The sequence below is a fragment of the Mustela lutreola genome, chromosome 12, assembly GCF_030435805.1.
Source record: "Mustela lutreola isolate mMusLut2 chromosome 12, mMusLut2.pri, whole genome shotgun sequence".
NCBI lineage: Eukaryota > Metazoa > Chordata > Mammalia > Carnivora > Mustelidae > Mustela > Mustela lutreola.
The window spans coordinates 13,369,127-13,393,333 of record NC_081301.1 but is presented as its reverse complement, the minus strand read 5'-3'; the positions used below and the strand labels follow the sequence as shown (position 1 = coordinate 13,393,333).

Sequence of the window (24,207 nt, the reverse complement as noted above, 5' to 3'; positions counted from 1 at the left end):
GAATGGGTGGAGTGATAAATTCAGTTTGGATGTGTTAAGTGTAGGATGGCAATGAAATATCAAGTAGACAGCTGGGAACAGGAGTATGGAACTCAGAGAGAGGTTGGATTGCAGATATAAACATCAATATACAGGTGACATTGGGAACCATGGGTGTGTATTAGATCATCTAAAGTGAGATTGCAGAGAGAGTCAAAGAGACTTAAGGAGTTCTGATATTTGAAGATTGGATACAGGACTATGAGTGAGCAAAGGAAGCTGAGGAGTGGCCACAAAGGTAAGGGAATACCAGGAGAATGTGGTGTCCCAGAAATGAAAGAAGAAACTCTAACAGGAAGGAGAGAGTAGTTGTCAGTATTAAATACTGCTGGTTGTCAAACATTTCCAGCTGCCTACATTCTAGGACCCATTTTGGGTATGAGGGATACTGTGATTAGTTTGGTCCAGTAGAGAAGAGAAAGATAGGGAAGACTTCTGGCTGGAGCATGTGTCAGTACAAGAGCCTCTGGAGGTTTCTTTCCCTCTGGCAATGTGATCAGCAGTGTTTGAAGCAGTGTCTTCCATCAGCTTGGGAGTAGTATGGGTCCTAGCATCTGTAGCCTCTGAGTTTATAAGTTTGTCATCTTCAGAACTCAAGAAATAAGGGTACTTGACTGGCTTAATTGGTAGAATGTGTGACTCTTCATCTCGGGGTCATGAGTTCAAGTCCCACTTTGGGTGAAGAATGTAAAAAAAATTCTAGAAGTAGATAATAGTTTTGAGAGCTCTAAAAAATTGACCTTTTAAATATGCTGAAAACTCTTACAGGTTTTGATGGACACCTGGCTTTATTCTTGCCATGAAGAAAGGTTCTCAGCGAAAGTTTTCCAATGCAAAGATGCCACCATCACCTCACTCTCCTAGTACACCATCCCTTATGTCCAGTATGAGATCTAGGTCACTTTCACCTTTAAGTGGATCTGAGACTCTTCATTTTGGAGGACAATGGAATGAGCAAGTTGAGATTACAGATGAAAACACGGTGCTTTCAGACTACCAAGACCATAAAGGTAATGTTTTTCTTTTTTGATTTTTTAAAGATTTATTCATTTATTTATTTATTTGAGAGAGAGAGAGAGAGAGAGAGAGAGCATGAGAGGAGACAGGTCAGAGGGAGAAACAGACTTCCCACCGAGGAGGGAGCCCAATGTGGGACTCGATCTTGGGACTCCAGGATCATGACCTGAGCCTCAGTTTGTTGCTTAACAAACTGAGCCATCCAGGTGTCCCAAAGGTAAGGTTTTTTAATCTAAGAATTTGAACACATATTCTAGAGTAGAGATGGAAAATTACTGAACTTACATTTTTGGTCCAAGTGAAATATATATCTTTGTACTAACATGACCTATTGTCATATACCTATACCAACAGAAAGTGTATAGGGACAGTGGAGGATGGAGGCCTCTGGGTGAGGGTGAAGCTGTCCAAAAGGGTTAGGAGAGGGAAGTTTCCCGAAAGAGGAAGCTTTATTTCCTGTGGTGGGAGAGTATCTTAAAGCTCGTATGCCAAATTAGCCATCATCCTTGGTTAGAAGAAAAGCATATCTGTTGACTTCAGAGTGAAGTGCGTTAATTCAGTACAAAAACGTGATCTACCCTTGGGTTGTTCCAGTCTGCTTATTGGCAAACTGTTTATCATGTCCTCATAAGGGACATGTATATGTTTCTCCAAGGTTTTGTTTTTATTTTTTTCATAAAAGCAGTCTATTCTTGTGGGAATCTGTTTTCAGAAATACATTATTTTTTTCTAAAAGACTATTTAAAGTAACTGAATGTGAATGAAAACTATGTGATTTCTTTGCTAATGAAATCACAGCTATCTCTCTGCTCAGTTTTGATTACTAAACTTGATCAGCGATTGAGTTTTAACTATACCCTTGCTGTCAGTTGGTACACAGTTGACTCTAATTTGATTAATATTTTAGAATATTAGTCATTTTCTTTCCTAGAACAGCCCAAATTAAGGGAAAAAAGCATATAATTTTGAACCAAAATAAATGTAATGTTAACTTATTGTAAATAATCATAGGGAAACTTTGTCATACAGCCTGGATCTGAATGCAGCATTAATTTATTCTGACTTCTAAAGAAAGAATTTTCTTTTTAAAGCTGCTTTTGAAAATGTAAGACGGCTTTAGGAAGATTTGACAGCAACGTCCAGGCTTAGGATAGGGTGTGCTGTCCATGAAGTTACTACTTTGGGTTATTCTCTGTTTAAAAGAGCAACAAATTTGAGATTATCACCATTAAAAAAAAAAAAAAAAGGATTTTTAAGAATTCTGGTGTTTCTGAAGTTTAGATTGGAATTAAAAAAAAAAAAACCAAAGAAGCAGATTAGTGACAGTTTATTAAAACAAAATAAAACAAAAAACTAGGTAATTTAGCACTGTAAAAAATGGATAACTATTTTAAAAAACAGCAAAAACAAAACACTAGGGGCACCTGGGTGACTTCGTTGGTTAAGCATCCCACTCTTGATTTTGGCTTAGGTCATGATCTCAGGGCTCTGAGATCCAGCCCTGTTTTGGGCTCTGCTCTGGGTGTGGAGTTTGCTTAAGATTCTCTCTGTCCCTTTCCTTCTACACCCCTTCTCTCTCTCTACCTCTCTCTCTCTCTCCTTCTCTAAGGAAAAAAAAAATATATCGCTAAAACTTCAATGCTGCATATGATTAAAAGTATAAATTTTGGATTCTTCTGCCTGGGTTCAAGTCCTGGACTTCCACATCATTAGACACAAGATCTTTTTAAAAATAAATGGAAATAGAGGCGCCTGGGTGGCTCACTGGGTTAAAGCCTTCGCCTTTGGCTCAGGTCACGATCCCAGGGTTCTGGGATCGAGCCCCACATTGGGCTCTCTGCTCGGCAGGGAGCCTGCTTCCACCTCTCTCTCTCTCTGCCTACTTGTGATCTCTGTCAAATGAATAAATAAAATCTTTAAAAAAAATGGAAATAATAATTTTTATTTTTTTATTTTTAAACAAATATATGCTCAATACATGGTTATTTATTTATTTTTTTTTATTAACATAAAATGTATTATTTGCCCCAGGGGTACACGTATGTGAATCGTCAGGTTTACACACTTCACAGCACTCACCATAGCACATACCCTCCCCAATGTCCATAACCCAACCACCCTCTCCATACTCCCCTCCCCCCAGCAACCCTCAGTTTGTTTTGTGAGATTAAGAGTCTCTAATGGTTTTTCTCCCTCCTGATCCCATCTTGTTTTATTTTTTCCTTCCCTACTCCCCAAACCCCCCACTTTGCCTCTCAAATTCCTTATATCGGGGAGATCATATGATAATTGTCTTTCTCTGATTGACTTATTTCACTCAGCATAATACCCTCTAGTTTTATCCACGTCATTGTAAATGGCAAGATTTCATTTCTTTTGATGGCTGCATAATATTTCATTATATAAATATACCACATCTTCTTTATCCATTCATCTGTCAATGGACAATTAGGCTTTTTCCATAGTTTGGCTATTGTGGAAATTGCTGCTATAAACATTTGGGTGCATGCACCCCTTCGGATCACTACATTTGTATCTTTAGGGTAAATAGCCAGTAGTTCGATTGCTGGGTTGTAGGGTAGCTCTAATTTCAACTTTTTGAGGAACCTCCATGCTGTTTTCCAGAGTGGCTGCACCAGCTTACATTCCCACCAACAGTGTAGGAGGGTTCCCGTTTCTCCACATTCTCTCCAGCATCTGTCATTCCCTGACTTGTTACTTTTAGCCATTCTGACTAGTGTGAGGTGGTATCTCATTGTGGTTTTGATTTGTATTTTCCTGATGCTGAGTGATGTGGAGCACTTTTTTCATGTGTCTGTTGGCCGTCTGGATGTCTTCTTTGCCGAAATGTCTGTTCATATCCTCTGCCCATTTCTTGATTGGATTATTTGTTCTTTGGGTGTTGAGTTTAATAAGTTCTTTATAGGTTTTGGATCCTAGCCGTTTATCTGATATGTCGTTTGCAAATATCTTCTCCATCCTGTCAGTGGTCTTTTGGTTTTGTTGACTATTTCCTTTGCTGTACAAAAGCTTTTGATCCTGATGAAGTCCCAATATTTCATTTTTGCCCTTGCTTCCCTTGCCTTTGGCGATGTTTCTAGGAAGAAGTTGCTCTGGCTGAGGTTGAAGAGATTGCTACCTGTGTTCTCCTCAAAGATTTTGATGGATTCCTGTCTCACATTGAGGTCTTTTCCATGTTGAGTCTATTTTTGTGTGTGGTGTAAGGAAATGGTCCAGTTTCATTTTTCTGCATGTGGCTGTCCAATTTTCCCAACACCATTTGGTGAAGAGACTGTCTTTTTTCCATTGGACATTATTTCCTGCTTTGTCAAAGATTAGTTGACCATAGAGTTGAGGGACTATTTTCTGGGCTCTGTATTCTGTTCCATTGATCTATGTGTCTGTTTTTGTGCCAGTACCATACTGTCTTAAGAATGACAGCTTTGTAATAGAGCTTGCAGTCTGGAATTGTGATGCCACAAACCTTGGCTTTCTTTTTCAAAATTCCTCTGGATTTTCAAGGTCTTTTCTGGTTCCATATAAATTTTAAGATTATTTGTTCCATTTCTTTGAAAAAAAAAAAGCGATGGTATTTTGATAGGGATTGCATTAAACATGTAGATTGCTTTAGGTAGCATAGACATTTTCACAATATTTGTCCTTCCAATCCACGAGCATGGAATGTTTTTCCATTTCTTTTTGTCTTCCTCAATTTCTTTCATGAGTACTTTATAGTTTTCGGAGTGCAGATTCTTTGCCTCTTTGGTTAGGTTTATTCCTAGGTATCTTAAGATTTGGGGTGCAATTGTAAATGGGATTTACTCCTTAATTTCTCTTCTGTCTTTTTGTGGGTGTATAGAAACGCAACTGATTTCTGTGCATTGATTTTATATCCTGACACTTTACTGAATTCCTGTACAAGTTCTAGCAGATTTGGAGTGGAGTCTTTTGGGTTTTCCACATAAAGTATCATATCATCTGCAAAGAGTGATAGTTTAACCTCTTCTTTGCCAATTTGGATGCCTTTAATTTCTTTTTGTTGTCTGATTGCTGAGGCTAGGACTTCTAGTACTATGTTGAATAGCAGTGGTGATAATGGACATCCCTGCCATGTTCCTGACCTTAGTGGAAGAGCTCTCAGTTTCTCTACATTGAGAATGATATTCACTGTGGGTTTTTCATAGATAGTTTTGATGATATTGAGGTAGGTACCCTCTATCCCTACACTTTGAAGAGTTTTCATCAAGAAAGGATTCTGTACTTTGTCAAATGCTTTTTCAGCATCTACTGAGAGTATCATATGGTTCTTGTTCTTTCTTTTATTAATGTATGTATTACATGGATTGATTTGTGGATGTTGAACCAACCTTGCAGCCCTGGAATAAATCCCACTTGGTCTTGGTGAATAATCCTTTTAATGTACTGTTGGATCCTATTGGCTAGTATTTTGGTGAAAATTTTTGCAACTGTGTTCATCAAGGTTATTGGTCTGTAATTCTCTTTTTTGATGGTGTTTTTGTCTGTTTTGGGGATCAAGGTAATACTGGCCTCATAAAATGGGTTTGGAAATTTTCCTTCCATTTCTATTTTTTGGAACAATTTCAGGATATAAGATATTAATTGTTCTTTAACTGTTTGGTAGAATTCCCCTGGGAAGCCGTCTGGCCCTGGGCTCTTGTTTTCTGGGAGATTTTTGATGACTGCTTCAATCTCCTTACTAGTTACTGGTCTATTCAGGTTTTCTGTTTCTTCCTGGTTCAGTTGTGGTAGTTTATACGTCTCTAGGAATACATCCATTTCTTGCAGATTGTCAAATTTGCTGGCATAGAGTTGCTCATAATATGCTCTTGAAATTGTTTGTATTTCTTTGGTGTTGGTTGTGATCTCTCCTCTTTCATTCATGATTTTATTTATTTGGGTCCTTTCTCTTTTCCTTTTGATAAGTCTGGCCAGGGACTTATCAACCTTATTAATTCTTTAAAACACCAGCTCCTGGTTTTGTTGTTCTGTTCTTCTGTTCTTTTGGTTCTATTTCATTGATTTCTGCTCTGATCTTTATTATTTCTCTCTGCTGCTGGGTTTAGGCTTTCTTTGCTGTTCTTTCTCCAGCTCCTTTAGGTGTAGAGTTAGGTTTGTGTATTTGAGACCTTTCTTATTTCTTATGAAAGGTTTGTATCGCTATATACTTTTCTCTCAGGACTGCCTTTGCTGTGTCCCACAGATTTTGAACAGTTGTGTTTTCATTATCATTTGTTTCCATGAATTTTTTCAATTCTTCTTTAATTTCTTGGACTAACCCATTCATTCTTTAGTAGGATGCTCTTTAGCCTCTATGTATTTGACTTCTTTCCAACTTTCCTCTTGTGATTGAGTTCTAGCTTCAGAGTGTTATGGTCTGAAAATATGCAGGGAATGATCCCAATCTTTTGGTACCTGTTGAGACCTGATTTGTGACCCAGGATGTGATCTATTCTGGAGAATGTTCCATTTGCACTAGAGAAGAATGTGTATTCTGTTGCTTTGGGATGGGATGTTCTGAATATATCTGTGCTGTCCATCTGGTCCAGTGTGTCATTGAAGGCCTTTATTTCCTTATTGATCTTTTGCTTGGATGATCTGTCCATTTCAGTGAGGGGGGTGTTAAAGTTCTCTACTATTATTATATTATTGTCGATGTGTTTCTTTGATTTTGTTATTAATTGGTTTATATAGTTGGATGCTCCCATGTTAGGGGCATAGATATTTAAAATTGTTAGATATTCTTGTTGGACAGACCCTTTGCATATGATACAGTGTCCCCCCTCATCTCTTAGTATGTATGGTCTTTAGCTTAAAATCTAATTTATCTGATATAAGGATTGCCAGCCCAGCTTTCTTTTGACATCCATTAGCATGGTAAATTGTTTTCCACCCCCTCACTTTAAATCTGGAGGTGTCTTTGGGTCTAAAATGAGTTTCTTATAGACAGCATATTGATGGATTTTGGTTTTTTATCCATTCTGATACCCTTTATCTTTTGGTTGGGGCATTTAGCCCATTTACATTCAGAGTAACTATTGAAAGATATGAATTTAGTGCCACTTTATTGCCCGTAAGGTGACTGTTACTGTATATTGTCTCTGTTCCTTTCTGGTCTACTATTTTTAGGCTCTCTCTCTGCTTAGAGAGAGAGATTTCCTGAAGGTATTTTCAGTATTTACTGTAGGCTGGTTTGGTGTTTACAAATTCTTTTAGTTTTTGTTTGTCCTGCAAGGTTTTTATCTCTCCTTCTGTTTTCAATGATAGCCTAGCTAGATATAGTATTCTTGGCTGCATGTTTTTCTCATTTAGTTCTCTGAATATATCATGCCAGTTATTTCTAGCCTTCCAGGTCTCTGTGGATATATCTGCTGCCAAAATAATATTTTTACCATTGTATGTTACAGACTTCTTTTCCCGAGCTGCTTTTAGGATTTTCTCTTTGTCACTAAGACTTGTAAGTTTTGCTATTGGATGATGGGGTGTGGACCTATTTTTATTGATTTTGAGGTGGGTTCTCTGTGCCTCCTGGATTTTAATGCTTGTTCTCTTTGATATATTAGGGAAATTCTCTATTATAATTTGCTCCAATATACCTTCTTCCCTCTTCTCGCTTTCTTCTTCTTCTGGGATCCCAGCTATTCTAATATTATTTCATCTTATGGTATCAGTTATCTCTCAAGTTCTCCCCTCGTGGTCCAGTAGTTTTTTGAGTAATTTTTATTTTAAATGTACAAATTAAATTGTAAGTGTAAAGTATATAGTACAAGCTTGGCACAGAACTAATATTTGTGAAGCATAACTTACTGACATTACTGTAGATGTATGCAATTATTGTAAAGCTACATAAAGTAAAATATTATTAAAACATTGCAGTTATTAGAACTAACCAGCTCTTTTTATATTTGTATGGCTTAAAAAATATTTTTTGGTTATATAACATCAAAATAATTTGTTTTTCAGAGATGTCCTGTTCTACTGATGATGATCTGTTTCTGTCATTTCAGAAGCTGATTCACATGCAGGAGTTCGATATATTACAGAGGCCCTTGTTAAAAAACTTACTAAACAGGACAATTTGGCTTTGGTGAAGTCTCTGAACCTTTCACTTGCTAAAGATGGTGGCAAGAAATTTAGGGTAGGTTACCAGCATTTTTTAAAAAGTTTTCTCTGTTTTAAAACTAAAAATTAAAAGATTTTATTAGATTTATAGTATCATCTCATCCTAATGTCACCTAATTTGTAGAAGACCTTGTATTGTTTCCAGTGAAAGTTCTGTATCATAAGTATGACATCTTCACATTCATAAGCTCTTATTATTCTATACATTACTGTATTCTTTCTAGAGATGGGTTGGCAAACTATAACTTATAGGCCAAATCAGGCCTGCCACCTATTTTTGTAAATAAAACTTTATTAGAACACAGTCACACTCATTTGTATACACATTGTCTGTGGCTGTTTTTACAGTACAGTAGCAGGGGTAAATAGTTGTCAAAAAGACCTTATGGGGGCGCCTGGGTGGCTCAGTGGGTTAAGCCGCTGCCTTCGGCTCAGGTCATGATCTCAGGGTCCTGGGATCGAGTCCCGCATCAGGCTCTCTGCTCAGCGGGGAGCCTGCTTCCTCCTCTCTCTCTCTCTGCCTGCCTCTCTGCCTACTTGTGATCTCTCTCTGTCAAATAAATAAATAAAATCTTTATTTTTTTTTTTTTTTTTTTTTTTTTTTTTTTTTTTAAAGATTTTATTTATTTATTTGACAGAGAGAAATCACAAGTAGATGGAGAGGCAGGCAGAGAGAGAGAGGGAAGCAGGCTCTCTGCTGAGCAGAGAGCCCGATGCGGGACTCGATCCCAGGACTCTGAGATCATGACCTGAGCCGAAGGCAGCGGCTTAACCCACTGAGCCACCCAGGCGCCCAATAAATAAAATCTTTAAAAAAAAAAAAAAAAAAGACCTTATGGCCCATAAAACCAAAAATATTTACTATGTGGCTTTTTCGATAAAAAATTTGCTGATCTCTGCTCTGGAGTGTTTATTACTTTATTTGTAAACTGTACACATGAACACATTGTAAAAGACAACTTAAACTTTTTAATTGGAAAACATATAAACTTAGATGTCTACTACATTAGTCACAAAAATTAATTCCAGAAGGTTGAAGATTTAGTGAAACCAGAACAAAACCCACAAAAATGCTTATAGAAGTATTAGGAAGGAATATAGGAGGGTATATTTTAAATCTTAGAGTTGGGAAAGCCCTTTAAGCAAGCACCAACCTTAATGCCACAAAGAAAAATATTGGCAGATTTAGTGTTCATAAAGATTAAAGTGTTTAATGAAAGGTATCTTTTAAAAAGTTAAACTCTCAGGGAGTGTTTTCAACATATATAACAATATCCATATAATATAGAGAGCTTATACAATTCAGTAAGAGAGACAACTCAGTGGAAAATGTGCAGAGGATATGAACAAGGCATTCACAAAAGTATTATAAATGGCTAATAATAATATGAAAATATGTTTAACTTTATTAATATCAAAAAATAGGAAAACAATTGTTTGATAAGATTTTCATTCTTGTATGTCAATGGACAAGAATTAAAAGGATTATTTCAGTGTTCAGAAAGATGTGGGAAGTGAGTATTATCATATTGTCTTAGTGGGACTACACAAAGCTCCTGCATTTTAGAAAGACAGTTTGATAGAATTTATCCAAATATCAAGTCTGCTTATTTGATTCAGCAATTGAGTTTATACTTACTGAATTTATATTTACTAACCCAGCAGTTCTACTCCTTGATGTCTATTCTACCAATATCACATGCACAGTATCCAGAAGTATCTATATAGTCATTTTTTTAAAAGATTTTTATTTTATTTGACAAGGAGAGTGAGAGATCACAAGTAGGCAGAGAGGTAGGCACAGAGAGAGGGGGAAGCCGTCTCCCCACTGAGCAGAGAGCCCGATGCAGGGCTCGATCCCAGGACTCTGAGATCATGACCTGAGCCAAAGGCAGAGGTTTAACCCACTGAGCCACCCAGGCGCCCCTATGTAGTCATGTTTATTAAGCATTATTTAAAATAGAATAAATTGGAAATAACCAAATTTCTATCAATAGGGAACTGGTTAAATAAATTATGGTTCTGTAGACGATGAGGTACTATTAAGTTTCTTTAAAAAATAAGTTAGAGCTCTATGTATTAATGTGGGACAATGTCTGCAGTGCACTTAATGAAAAAAATTCTAAAACATTTTGTATAGTAAGTTCTAAAAATTCTGTTTTTCTATATGTGTTTATATGAATGTAAATGAATAGAAAGATACAGATGTTTATATGTCAGCCTCTTAACAATGGTTACCTTTGATCAGTGGGATTTTTTTTAGGGGCCTGGGTTCTTCATAAAGAGGGCTTCTTACGTTTCGTTTGAAATTTTTATTAGAGTATATTTATGTCTTGTGTAATTAAAAAGGAAAAAGGAGACATTCTGGAGTTTACAAGTTGCAAAAATGAAATTAGAGTAGTAAATATTTACTGAATGGTTATTATATGCCAGGCATTATGTTAGGCTGTGGGAATAAGTATACAGGTAAATAAGCTTAGTTTCTGATCTCTGGGAACTTAGAGCTTCCTAGAGGAATGCCTGGGATTAAGAGGAGAAATAGTGAAGGGGAGGCAGAGAGAGAGAGAAAGCACCCACAGGAGAGGCATACCCAGTGAAGAAGTCTGAAGGGGCTATTAGAACAGAAGATCTAGGAGTATGATTAATGGAGGCCAAAGGAGGGAGAATTTCAAGCAGGAATGGATGATATAAAATGTCACAGAATCATTAAATAGGATGAATACTTAGAAGTCACTTGAATACTACATCAAAAACTACTGATGTACTCAATGCTGACTAAATGAACATGATAATTAAAAAAAAATTTTTTTTAAAGACATGATTCAGAAAAAAAAAGCCTTTTGGATTTGGCAGTTAAAAAGCCCTTCTATTTCTCAAACCAACCAAATTCTGTCTTTTAGGGCCTTTGTATTTTTCTACTCTGCCTGTTAATCTCTGCCCCAAGATCATTCACACAGCTGGTTTCTTGTTATTAAGGTCTCAGTTCAGTGTACTTCTGTGAGGCCTTCTTTTACCACCCAGTTGCCATTAGCTACCTTCTCCATGACTCTCCATGACTCATTCTTTTCAACAACAAATATTTCTTCAGTGCCCACTGCGTGCCAGGCATTTATGCCTATGCAGTGAACATAGCAGACAGATCTGCCACCTTGGTGCCTTGCATGCTGCCCCATCACGTTATCTTTATTTTCTCGTTAGTACACTTCAGTTGAAATGTTATTTATGTAGGGGCTTTCTCTGTGAATGAAAGCAAGAACCTTGGTCTCCTTACTCACCAGTGTATTTCTAGTACCTAGAACAGCCCTGGCGCATAATTCATGTTTGATAAATATTTGTGGAATGGGTGTGTGGATGACCATCTTGGGGAGAGCTATTTGAATACATGGTAAAAGCATAAGATATTTTGCCTTCCCAATAGAATAAATGGAAGGCAGAAGGAGCAAATGTACACAATTCTTGTGAGAACGTGGTCTAGCTCACTGGTATCCATTGCCCAGTGGTACATGTGGTATGTAGTAAGTATGACGGGTATCCATGAAATAGTGATGTTTTATACTTGAGGGGGAAGATCCAGGAGTGAAAGAGATTAAAGACCGTGGAGGGAGAAGGTAGATGAGGTTGTATAAGAGGATAGTACCTAGCTCAACTTCAAGGAGAGGTGGGAGAGGCTTAGAAAAGTTGACGTGGACTTGTTGGATCATCTTGATTTTATTGATACATAGGAAGTGTTGTCCACTGAGGGGCAAGGAGAGCTTCTATTCCTGGGTGAAGGAAGCTGTAGCAAGGGATTGTCCAGGAGAGCAGGAAGCATTTATTATTCTCTGGTGACTGATCAAAACAGCCCCTGATGCACATAAATACACGTACTTTATGTTAAGGTGCCTGTCATATAAAGTATTTATTCATTTGTTTCCAATTAGTATATTGAAAATTTGGAAAAATGCGTTAAACTGGAAGTACTGAATCTCAGCTATAATCTAATAGGGAAGATTGAGAAATTGGACAAGCTGTCAAAATTACGTGAACTCAACTTATCATATAACAAAATCTGGTAAGTAAGTGCTTCTTTAGGTAGCATTGCAGTGGTGTCTTTGTTGAAGAGGTAGGTCGATGTTGCCCACATTACTGAATTGCAAGAGTTCTTTGAAACAGCAGGCACTTGGATCCTCATTCAGTGCTAGTCTAGCCCTTCACATGTGATAACTGCTTTCATGTTTTGGCACTGCTGAAGTACAATATAATATCTTTCCAGCATTATCAAAGAAGGAGATACACGAACACCAAATTTTACTTTAATTCCATTTTGACAGGAACTTTTCACAGATAGAGTCTTTGATCCACTCACTGCCTTATTCCATTAAGAAAGTTGACATGAAGCAGTGTTTTAACCCTGTCATTTTGATCTTAAAGATATTTCAATGTATTTTGATCCTATGTGTTTATCCTGATGTTCTTTGTTTATTGCTATAATATACTCAGTTATGCTTCCATTTCATAATATGTATTACTTGAGAAATAAACATAATAAAACTGACAGTAGCAAAAACCACACATAGAACACTTATTAAAAACAAAATGATGCAATTATCAAATATTAAAAATCTTTATACCTGTATACTTCCCCCACCTTAGACTTGGAAGATATTGTAGCCAACAAAACAAAACCGCTAACAGTGGCAGAAGCTCTAATATGGCAGAAAATGAAAGAGGGGAAAAAACGAAATCAAATCCTTAATGTGAAATTTGTATAAAAGATTAATCCTGATAAAAATAATTTCAGTAAAATAAAAATAAAGAAGTTTGGAAATATTTGTCCATAGAAAATTTACCAGGGACTTAAAATGATAATTAAATTGTAATCAATTAAATTGGGAAAATATCTTATCAGTGAAAATTCATCAATATGAATGATAAATGTTTTATTGATTTAAATATTCTAACTAAAATATTTATGTTCATAAATATAGTGTTCTAGAGAGTCCATCAGTTCAAATGGCAGACATACCCTGCTGTGTCATAGCTAATCTTTTGGTGATGACTTAGGGTAATAAGGATATCTCTTGTACAGGGCTGTGTACACCATAGGAAAATGTACTGTTGAGTGGTTCAGTTCTCCCCTGGCTGTCCGCTAGTACTGCTCCTTGTGCGTAGTGGTAATGCCATGGATAGACTCTCCTTTTCTGTGTTGTGGGATCCTAAAGTCTGATAGTAAGATAGGTAGGATTCCTAGACCCAGTAATGAAAAGTTGGCAGCTTAGCTGTTCTGGTCAATTTCTGTTTAGCCACTTTTGTTTGGTTCTCATTTATAAAAAAGGTTAACAAATTATAATTACGAAAGTAACCCCACATAAAAACCAAGGCTATTATTCTTAAGCAAACAGTTGAGGAACTCTACCATTGTATTTACTAAATTTGATTTTATCCTTTGGTTTCCAGCAAAATTGAAGGCATAGAAAATATGTATAATCTGCAAAAGCTAAACCTTGCAGGAAATGAAATTGAACGTATCCCAGTATGGTTAGGGAAGAAGTTAAAATCTTTGCGAGTCCTCAATCTGAAAGGCAACAAGATATCATCGGTAAGTTATTCAAAGTAGCAAGAATTTTTTTTTCCAAATTTTTAGACTTGTTGAAAAAATATTAAAATATAAGTTTTTGAAAAATGAGATTTCTTGGGACACTTGGTTGGCTCGGTCAGTTAAGCATCTGTCTTCGGCCCAGGTCTTGATCCTAGGATCAAGCCCCACATTGAGTTCTCTGCTCAGTGGGGAGCCACTATCTTCCTCTCCCTCTGCTGCTCACCCTGCTTATGCTCTCTCTCTCTCTCTCTCTGTCAAATAAATAAATAAAATCTTTTTTTTTTTCCAAGAGAGATTTCTTCTTTGAAGTTTCTTGGTCCTTTGACCAGACATCAAATTTAGGCATAACCTAGGACTCTAGGGTAATTAAATGTAGGGATTTCTGTTTTTGCCTGGTTCCATGGTAACTGAGAGTTGATCTCTTAGGATTTTTGCATCTATCATTTCATTTGAGCCTCAGAAAACTTTACTTAGAGAGGCAGTAAAGGGATTATTTTTTTAATACTATCAGTTAGGTAGTACCGTCTTTTGCCCATTTTCAGGTTAGGTCTCTTACCCAAGTCACACAACTTGTGCCAGAGTCCAGGTCACTGAATGCCAGAAACCGAGCTCTTTTTTTATTTTTTTATTTTTTCAAACTTATGAATTAAGCTTAATTATAGTGTCAGGTGTTTTAAGAGTTATTGTCAGTGTCAGGTTTAATCCCTAGCTCTTTATTATGGAGCAACTTTGTTATCATGGCTTGCATAATCTAGTAATCGTGTATGCTTTCCTTTGGAGTATAATTTATTATTTTCTTCTATTTATATATTAGGTGTTTAATAAGTATTTGGTGAATAAAAACATTAATTTACTTAATCTATATTAAAATTGAAGAAAACATACTTAAAGAACATCAGTCATAGAGAAGACAGTAAAAGATGTGCTTTCTAATATGGGTCTAGACCTGCCTTCTGTGACCTTGGAAAAGCCCTTTATCTCTCCAAAACACATTGTTTAAATTGGAGAAAACAAACCCTACCCTGCCTTCTTTGCGAGGGTGTTATGGGGCTCAGATAAAATGATAGATGTGAAAATGTTTTAAAAACTTTAAAACACTAAATATCTCCTTAAACCTTCACCAGTGGAAACCAATAATGATGAACAACATTTGTTTAATTACTGTGCAGGTTGCAATGTCTATGCTTTCTTATTTCATCTTTATAAAGGTCTGGTAAGGTGATTCTGTACCATTTCACTGCAACAGTCCAAGAGCCTCAGAGCCAAACCCTCTACCATGTGGCATAGCATGACCTTGGAGCTCTTGAGGTGTATGCTGTGATGCAAAGAGGTAGCCGTGAATCTAAAATTTACTGTAAATATACTTCCAAGTAGTCGATTGTTAGATAGTACTCAGTGTTAACTAATTTATTTAACAGGAAAATCATTCAAAAATATTTATTAATCATTTCTAATTTTTCATGACTTTCTCATCCCAATTTATATTTGACATTGGCATCAGTAAGAGTGATATGCATTCACTTGTGAAAGATTTATTTATACGGGGTATTGGGAGTAGTATTTCTCAACCTTTTATTTTTACTTAATTATTTCTTAAAAGATTTTATTTATTTGATAGCGAGAGAGGGAATGCAAATAGGGGGAGTGGGAGAGGAAGAGGAAGATTCCCCACTGAGCAGGGATCCTGATATGGAGCTCCGTCCCAGGACCCTAGGATCATAACCTGAGCTGAGGTCAGACGCTTAATGACTGAGCCACCCAGGCATCCCTATTTCTTAACCTTTTAAAGTTCCTCTTTGTATAAACATAAAAATCTTCTAGAAATGTGAGTATCCTGGGGACACCTGGGTGGCTCAGTGGGTTAAGCCTCTGCCTTCAGCTCAGCTTATGATCTCAGGGTCCTGGGATAGAGCCCTGCATCGGGCTCTCTGCTCAGCAGGGAGCCTGCTTCCCCCGCCCCCACCTCTGCCTGCCTCTTTGCCTACTTGTGATTGCTGTCTGACAAATAAGTAAATAAAATCTTTTTAAAAAAATGTGAGTATCCTGTATCCTTACTAATTTCTTTTAACTATCAATTATAACTGTTATCTGAAGATTCTCCAAAATCTTTCTTATAGCCATTTATATTTTTGATGTGTTCAGTCAGTATAATGCATAAATAATAGGTTTAAAGTTACATGGATGAATTCAAATCCTGTTTTGTTCATTTGTAAGCACTGAGCTTTGGGGAAGTTATTTAACTTCTTCTAACCGTAATATCTTTGTCTACAAAATTAAGATGTTGTTTCTATCATAGATTGTTATGAGGAGTCATAAATGAAATGGCATATGGAAAATGCCTAATACTGCCCTGATACACTATAGATACTCAAATACTTTCCATTCCTCCCCTCACACCACTAGTTTTGGATAATAGGTTCTATGAATAGGTTCCTTGCCGTGTTGGTAGCAATTTTCTTGATTATTATTTTCTTTAGGTATGTTTTATTATTTTAAAACTAAATTACACTAATACTAATGTTATATATCATTTCAGCTCCAAGATGTAAGCAAACTGAAACCACTTCAAGATTTGACATCTCTGATCCTTCTTGAAAATCCAATTGTGACCCTTCCTCATTACATGCAGTTTACTATTTTTCACCTTCGCTCATTAGAAAGTTTGGAAGGTCAGCCGGTGACTACTCAGGACAGACAAGAAGCTTTTGAGAGATTCAGTTTAGGTAAAGTGACATTTAAAAAAACTAAATTTGGGCGGGGGAGGAATTTATGTTGAGAAGTTATCTAGAAAAATATATTGAAGTTTGAGCTTTATAATGCTATTAAAATTTTTTTGGAAAATACCCCCATAAATAAATTAGCATAAGCATCATTATACAACAATTATACATTAATATCATTAAGGATTAAATATTTATTGAGCATGTACTGTGAACCAAGCATTATATCTGGCACTAAGGGCACAATGGTGAACAAGACATATGGTATGGGCCTCAATGTAGATTGTATTTTAATGGAAAAGAAAGACAAAAAGCACGCAAATCCAGATAAAGTAGCAGAGGAGAAAACCCCCTTTGGGCAAAGGTGGTGTAAAGAAATGACTCTCTGAGAAGTGACATATAAGCTGACGACATAGGTAGGAGAAGATTAGCCATGTAAAGAAAGACATTCAGAGAGACAACCAGCTTGCACTTTGAGGTTGGAAAGCTGCTGGTAAATGAAGGAAGTAAAGGTTCAGTATGACTGGATGATAGCTCAAGAAAAAGTTGAGAGAGCTGGGGGAAGGGAGAGATGACACAGGGACTTGTAGCTTGGGTTTTATTTCAGGTGAGGTAGGAAACTATTGGGAATTTTTAGGCAGCAGTGGGACATGATCTCTTATTAAGAAGATTATCTTGAGTACATAACTTAGCCTGATGAGCACTGAGTAATGCATAGAATTCAATCACTATATTGTACACCTGAAACTAATAGAACACTGCATGTCAAGTATACTGGAATTAAAATGTTTTTTTAAAGATTATTTTTTAGTGCAGAATGGAGAATGATTTGGAGCAGGACAAATGGAGATAAGGGGACCTGTCCAGAGGCTATTGCAGGAATCTAGGCTAGAAGTGTTGGTGGCCTGAATTTAGATGGTGGATGTGGAATAGATCAGTTTTGGAGGTAGAATCAGCCGAAGGCAGCGGCTTAACCCACTGAGCCACCCAGGTGCCCAGCAATACTTTCTAATGAATTGGGTAATTCCCAGGCTTCTGGCTTGAGTAAGTGGTTGGATTGGTGATATTATGTATACAAAAGGGAGACTTTAGAGTGGTGAGTTTGAATGTCTGTGAGACAACCTAGAAGAGGGTTAGAAATGTGAGCCTGGATTTCAAAGAGTTATAAATGTGATGGTTGTCAGCCTAACAGGGATTTTTAATCCCACTGGAATTGATTGGCTTTCTCAGTCAGGTTGAGAAGAGCAAGGTGAGCCATTTAAGGAGACTGAGAAAGAGAGGCTGAGTAAGCAGAAACCCAGGAAACAGTGGGTTGTAAAAGCCCCAAGAAGATTTCATGAGAGGAAGTGGTCAGCTAGGTTGAATGTTGCAGAGAATAAAGAAAAAGTAAGATGAGGACAGAGAAGTGCTTTAGATAGGCAATACATAATTATCTTAACCAATGCAGTTAAGGAATGGTTCGAACAAATGATCCAAGAGTGAATGGAAGGGACACATTTGGGTGAAGGTTTGAAATTTCCTCCCACAATTTCTCTCTCCTAGTACCTAATAAATGGATTTTTAAAAAGAGTTTAAGTTAGGGACGCCTGGGTGGCTCAGTTGGTTGGGCAGCTGCCTTCGGCTCAGGTCATGATCCCAGAATCCTGGGATCGAGTCCCACATCGGGCTCCTTGCTCAGCAGGGAGCCTGCTTCTCCCTCTGCCTCTGCCTGCCATTCTGTCTGCCTGTACTCGCTCTCTTGCCCTCTCTCTCTCTGACAAATAAATAAAATCTTTAAAAAAAAAAAAAAAAAGAGTTTAAGTTAAAATAAAAAAATTCACCAGTAGCTTCCAAACCAGGAAATGGACAGAAGCAAATGTAGTAAACCTCAAAGCTAGTAACCAGAGAAAGGAAGAGCATATTTGAGGGTGGAGTGGAGAGACCAGTATGGCTCAATTCTTATGGTCCTTGAAAAGACAAGATGACATCAGAGAAAAAGAGGAAAGATTGTCTCTTGATAAGAGGGACTCTAATTCAGGAGGGAGCAAAGATGTGTGCATCTCTGCAAAGATGCAAAGTTTTGTTGCTTTGGTGGTACGAAAATGAGAAAGTTCCTATGGGTGGGGTCTCTTTTCTCGGTGAAAAATGAGGTCGTCAGCTGAGAAAGAAAATGGAAGGACTATGGGAGATTTGAAGAGAAAGAAGAAAGTATGAAATAGCTATTTTAGAGCATTGGGAAATGTGTCTGTAGGTCCAGCCATTTGAAATTGATGTTAGTCCACTTTGGTTTACAAAAACAGTTTGATACAATCCTTGAGAAATATGGTAAATTTTTATTAGTTTGGATCCCCCCAAGTCAGTATTTGTTACCCTAAAGTTTATGTTTGGAATCTTTAAAAATATAAATAATGCAAAGGAAAGTCCTCATAAATACACTTTTGGGGGAAATGTTTCATTTACTTAGGATTATTTATGACTCTGAATATTTATTAGAAGCCTTTAAGGCTCTTGGCATCCAGCAGTGAGCCAGACAGATGCAGTTTCTGCTTTTACAAAGCTTTAGTGGGAAAGGCAGATGCCTAGCCATTTGATCACATTTTATAACTCATTGTGTGATGAAGGGCACAGCAGAAGGAGAGGGTGAGGGACCTGGGTGGCTCAGTGGTTAAAGCCTCTGCCTTCAGCTCAGGTCATGATCCCAGGGTCCTGGGATTGAGCCCCTCATCGGGTTCTGCTCGGCGGGGAGACTGCTCCTCCTCTCTCTCTGCCTACCTCTCTGCCTACTTGTGATCTCAGTCTGTCAAATAAATAAATAAAATCTTTTTAAAAGGGGCGCCTGGGTGGCTCAGTGGGTTAAGCCGCTGCCTTCGGCTCAGGTCATGATCCCAGGGTCCTGGGATCGAGCCCCGCATTGGGCTGTCTGCTCAGCCGGGAGCCTGCTTCCTTCTCTCTCTCTCTGCTTGCCTCTCTGCCTGCTTGTGATCTCTCTCTGTCAAATAAATTAAAAAAAAAAATCTAATAAAAATCTTTTTAAAAAAATAAAAAAGAAGAAGTACAGGGTAACCTAAGAGCATTTCTGGGAAGCATCTCACCTGTGGAGAGCATAAAGTCAGGGCAGGCCTCTCAAAATATTTTTCAAAACTAAGACCAGAATCGTACAAAATAGGCCAGTAGGAGATAGAGGAAGAAAGTTCCAGACAGAGGTTTGAAAAAAAAGGCTGCATCCGACTCTTGGCTTTGGCTTGGGTAGTGATCTAGGGTTGTGAGATCGAGCCGCGGGACTAGCTCTGTGCTCAGCAGGGAGTCTGCCAGTCCTTTTCCCTTCCCCTCTGCCCTTCCCTCTCTCTCTCTAAAATAAATAAAACCTTAAAAAAAAAAAAAAAAGCTTTCAGGTAAGAGGAGAGACATCACAAATCTCAAGAAGTGGAGTCACTTCAGAAAGGCTACGTTTGGGTGTACTTAAAAATAAGGCCGGAAAGGGAGTTTGGGACCAAATCATGAATATCTTTGTTAAGTTCTTCATGTAAGTTTTGGAAGCTATCCTGTCCATAGTAGGGAGCCTCTGAAGGATTTTTAAAATCATAGTATTTTGCAAACCTCCTTGCAGCATCCTTTAAGTGTAATTATTACTATCAGATAAGATAAAATATTGCAAGTTTTTAAATAGGAGACCTGGGGAAAAACCTCATTTACCAACATCCTAATTGAATGAAATACTTGGAAGTAAAGTGTTATCTTTTTTTAAAAAAATTATTTATTTATTTATTTATTTATTTATTTGAGAGAGCTAGAGAGTGGTGGGGGGGGGTGGATGTAGAGGGAGAGAATCTTCAAGTAGACTCCTCACTGAATGTGGAGCCAGGTACTGGGCCAGATCTCACAACCCTGAAATCACGACCTAAGCTGAAACCAAGATGTTTAATCGACTGAGCCACCCAGGTGCCCTCTAATGCGTTATCTTTTAAAATTGTTATCCAGATGATAATGCCTTCTTACTTTTTGATATAAATCACTTGCTAGGTCAAGATTGTCTTTTTTTCTCCAAAACCATACCGAATAATTTTCAAAGTAGAATTGTGCTTTTATTATTCTAAGACAATTATTTGAGAAGTATTCTTACCTTTCTTCAAGTAAAAAAATATAACGATTAATAAATTTTTAAATTTGTGTTGGCAGATGAGATAGAAAGACTGGAAAGAGATCTGGAGAAGAAGATAATGGAAATTGAAGAGCTGAGGAGCGAACAGACAAGGTTCCTTGAGGAAATTAAAAGTCAAGATAAATTGAACAAATCACTGAAAGAGGAGGCCAAGCTACAAAAACAGAGCTATGAGGAGATGGAGAGTAACCTAAACACAAAAAATGAATTGGTAAGCCTGTGTTTTACATTGCTTTGACTATATTCTCTTGAAATAGAGAATTCTTTCTTCTTGGGTCTAAAAACAAAACTTCTTGATCATAGAATGGGGAAGATGTGATTTAACAGAAATTTGTGCAGAAGTTTCTACAAATTGTAGTTTACCATGCACTGTGTGACATGGGTCCCCAAAGGATGAATACTCTCCTGGCCTGCAGTAAATTGTGAAATACGGTATCCAAAATAAAGGAGGACAGTGGAGCCCCCTGACTGAAGAGTTAGTCAGACTGCCCCTAGATGTTTATATTTTATTTTTAACAACATTGTTGGTGAGACTGTACATTGGCAAAAACTCTTAGAAGGCAAATTGGCAAAATTGTCCAAATTTTATTTTATACATTTTATTAAAGGGATATATCCTATGTTCTATATATTAGATATATATATACTTATTTAATATACAATAGTTATATATGATATACATTTCTAATGCATTTTATAGAAATTGTAGCAAGACTGTATATATCTACATATATACACATATATCTGTATATATACACATACATACAATGGTCATTCACTACAGTATTTTTTATATTAGTAAAATAATGAAAAATAGCTGAAATGTCCCTCAGTGGATATCCATCTGATAGAATAATTGTGTTGCTATTAAAATGAGATAGAGCTGTATGTGGTGCCTACTTAAAAATAAATCATAAGTAAAACTTTAAAAAAATGAAAGAATAAAATACAAATATAAAAAACATACTTACTATGGTATTACTTGATATTTGTGAACATTTAATAAATTTTCCTGAGTTACTGATCTTTTTTTATAATATAAAATCTATCTTTTATTACTAAGATAAAGTAATATTTTTTATGTGCGGACTCCCTGGTATATGTTAGTTAACTCCTTGAAAACCTGAGCACGGGATGCCTGGGTGGCTCAGTCCATTGAGTGAGTGCCTTCAGCTCAGGTCGTGATCACAGGGTCCTAAGATTGAGCCCTACATGGGGCTCTCTGCTCAGCGGGGAGCCCGCTTCTCCCTCTCCTGCTCCCCCTGCTTGTGCTCTTTCTCTCTCTATCAAATAAAAAAATCCTAAAAAGAGAAAGAAAAAGAAGAAAAGAAAATCTGGGCAAAATGTCACATCTTTTGACTTTGCACTATCCCCAAATTATAAATTATTATAGCTGCTAATTTTCTTTTTTCTACTTATAATGTTGTTATGTTTTTGTTGTGAATAAATGTTTTATAAATTGTCAATTGTTTTTGCTGGGTTTATTTTCAGTAACTATTTTTGGTTAGAAGACACTGCTCTTCTTTATGTCATTGTTGTTTTTATCATTAACCATTTAAAAACATTATTGACATACAAAGTTAATATATATTTATCATAACAAATTTAGACAGCACAAATGTATACAGTAGAAAATAAAGGTTTCACTCTTCCCTTTCCCTCTTCCCTGGATGTTGATATATATCCTTTTTGTTTTCTATGCTTAAATATATGCTTGTAGTTATATAATGTATATGTAATTAAATATATATACCTTTAAATATTTTGTGATGAAAAGGAACCTTACTATATTTTTTAATGCTGCATCTTATTTTTTTACAAAACGGTATATGTACCATACCTCTCCAAGTTAAAAAAACATGCCCACACATGTACACACACACACACACCTTTTTTATGTCTTTCAAAGTCTATTTTGTGTTCCATTATATGGATATGCAATAATTTATTTAACCCATTCTTATTGATGAATATTTAGGTTGCCTCCACTTTTTTTTATTAGAAACAATACTACAGAGAAAATCTTTGTAAATAAGTATTTATGCATTCATAACAGTAATTCCCTGGTTTAAATCACTACAATTTGAGGTGCTTCACTGGCTTAGTCAGTAGAGTATGTGACTCTCAGTCTCAGGTTCATGAGTTCAGGCCCCACGTTGAGGGTAGAGGTTATTAAAAAATAACAATTTTAAAGAAATCACTACAAATAGAATTACTGGGTAATTTGCATTTTAAATTTTGGCAAATATTAAAAGTGTTTGCCTGCTTTATACTTCTACAGCAGTGAGTGAAAGAGCCCAATTCCTCACTGAAAATTATTATTTTGAACTTACAAATAGGATAGGAAAAAAGTGGAATCTCATTGCTTTAATTTCACTTTTTAAAAAATTTGCTGGAGAGTTGAATATTCCATATGTATTTACTAGCTATTTGAGTATCGCATATGTGTTTACTAGCTATTTTGTATTTCTTCTTTAAATTTCTTTTTTCTTTTTTTAATCAACAGGCTATTTTTTATTTTAAATACTATTAACATATAGTATATTATTAGTTTCAGAGGTAGAGTTCAAGGATTCACCAGTCTTATATAACACCCAATGCTCATCCTTAATGTCCATCACCCAGTTACCCCATCACCCCAATCCCCTCCCCTCATTTTTTTAAAATTCATGTTGTTTTACCTGCTTTTTCAGTATTCCAAAAGACTATTCTTTGTTTCAAAAAGAATTCTGGATCTTATTCTAAGAGTCTGCATTTGAAAAATATTTTCCATTATCTTCTGCAGAATATTTGGTGATATCATCCCCAGTTATGTAATGCTTTCTGGTTTCATAAAGTAACGCTTCACATCGTAGGTCATTTACCTATAAAAGAAATGTAGTAACCTTAAAGTAAAACTTCTGGTGCCATTTAAACTATTATAGTCCCCCTTTCCTGCCCCAACAAATGTTAATTAACTTCAATGTTAATATTACTTTGTCCTTTTGCAAATTATTTACCTCCTATTCTTCAGTTTCCTTATTTTTAATATGAGGATGATTTACCTGTCCTGCCAGCCTCACAGAGTTGTGAGGACTAAATAAGGTAATGAATATGAAAATAATTTGAATTGAATTAAGCAAAGTAATGGAAGGTGGTAAATCTGTAACATAGAATGATGATAAAATGTGTGTCCATATAAAAATGATACAGGTTCTAATAACATTATCTTTCTAAGGTAAGTTGTGAATCAAGAACAGCTTCTTTTACTACAGCTTAACTCTCCAAAGTTCTCCAGGTGATGGTCTCTGTTTGCTTTTTTCTCCTTTTAGCTCTTGTCTTGGTTTCTTGCAGAGCATTTTCTGCCGATTCTTTATTCTTCCTTAAAGGTAGTCCCTTCAGGGCTGAATTGCACACTATGTTTTTCATAGTTTGCATGATAACTTGTATTAATATGTTTACATACATCTTAAGTTTGGAAACTGGCTTGCCTTCTCAAAAAATGTGCTTGTGTGTGTATGTGTAATTTTTTTAATGGATGTGTACATAGGACAGTGGATTTGAATGTGAGGGAAAGAATTTGTATCATTTTTCTT

The 24,207-nt window shown here is 36.5% G+C and overlaps 1 protein-coding gene across 5 annotated transcripts in view; it reads left to right on the top strand.

Annotated features, from left to right (window-relative positions):
• Nucleotides 1-24,207, top strand: part of CNTRL (centriolin) — an 88,833-nt gene that overhangs the window by 6,382 nt on the left and 58,244 nt on the right. For 4 of the 5 annotated variants that reach the window (XM_059141617.1, XM_059141615.1, XM_059141614.1 and 1 more), the window contains exons 2-8: nucleotides 808-1,049; nucleotides 8,082-8,212; nucleotides 12,117-12,247; nucleotides 13,633-13,774; nucleotides 16,311-16,497; nucleotides 20,650-20,843; nucleotides 23,944-24,000. In XM_059141617.1, coding sequence (XP_058997600.1) covers nucleotides 839-1,049; nucleotides 8,082-8,212; nucleotides 12,117-12,247; nucleotides 13,633-13,774; nucleotides 16,311-16,497; nucleotides 20,650-20,843; nucleotides 23,944-24,000 — 1,053 coding nt within the window. In that variant the 5' untranslated portion in view covers nucleotides 808-838. The remainder of the gene's footprint in view (nucleotides 1-807; nucleotides 1,050-8,081; nucleotides 8,213-12,116; nucleotides 12,248-13,632; nucleotides 13,775-16,310; nucleotides 16,498-20,649; nucleotides 20,844-23,943; nucleotides 24,001-24,207) is intronic. The other variant, XM_059141616.1, reaches the window with a different exon arrangement.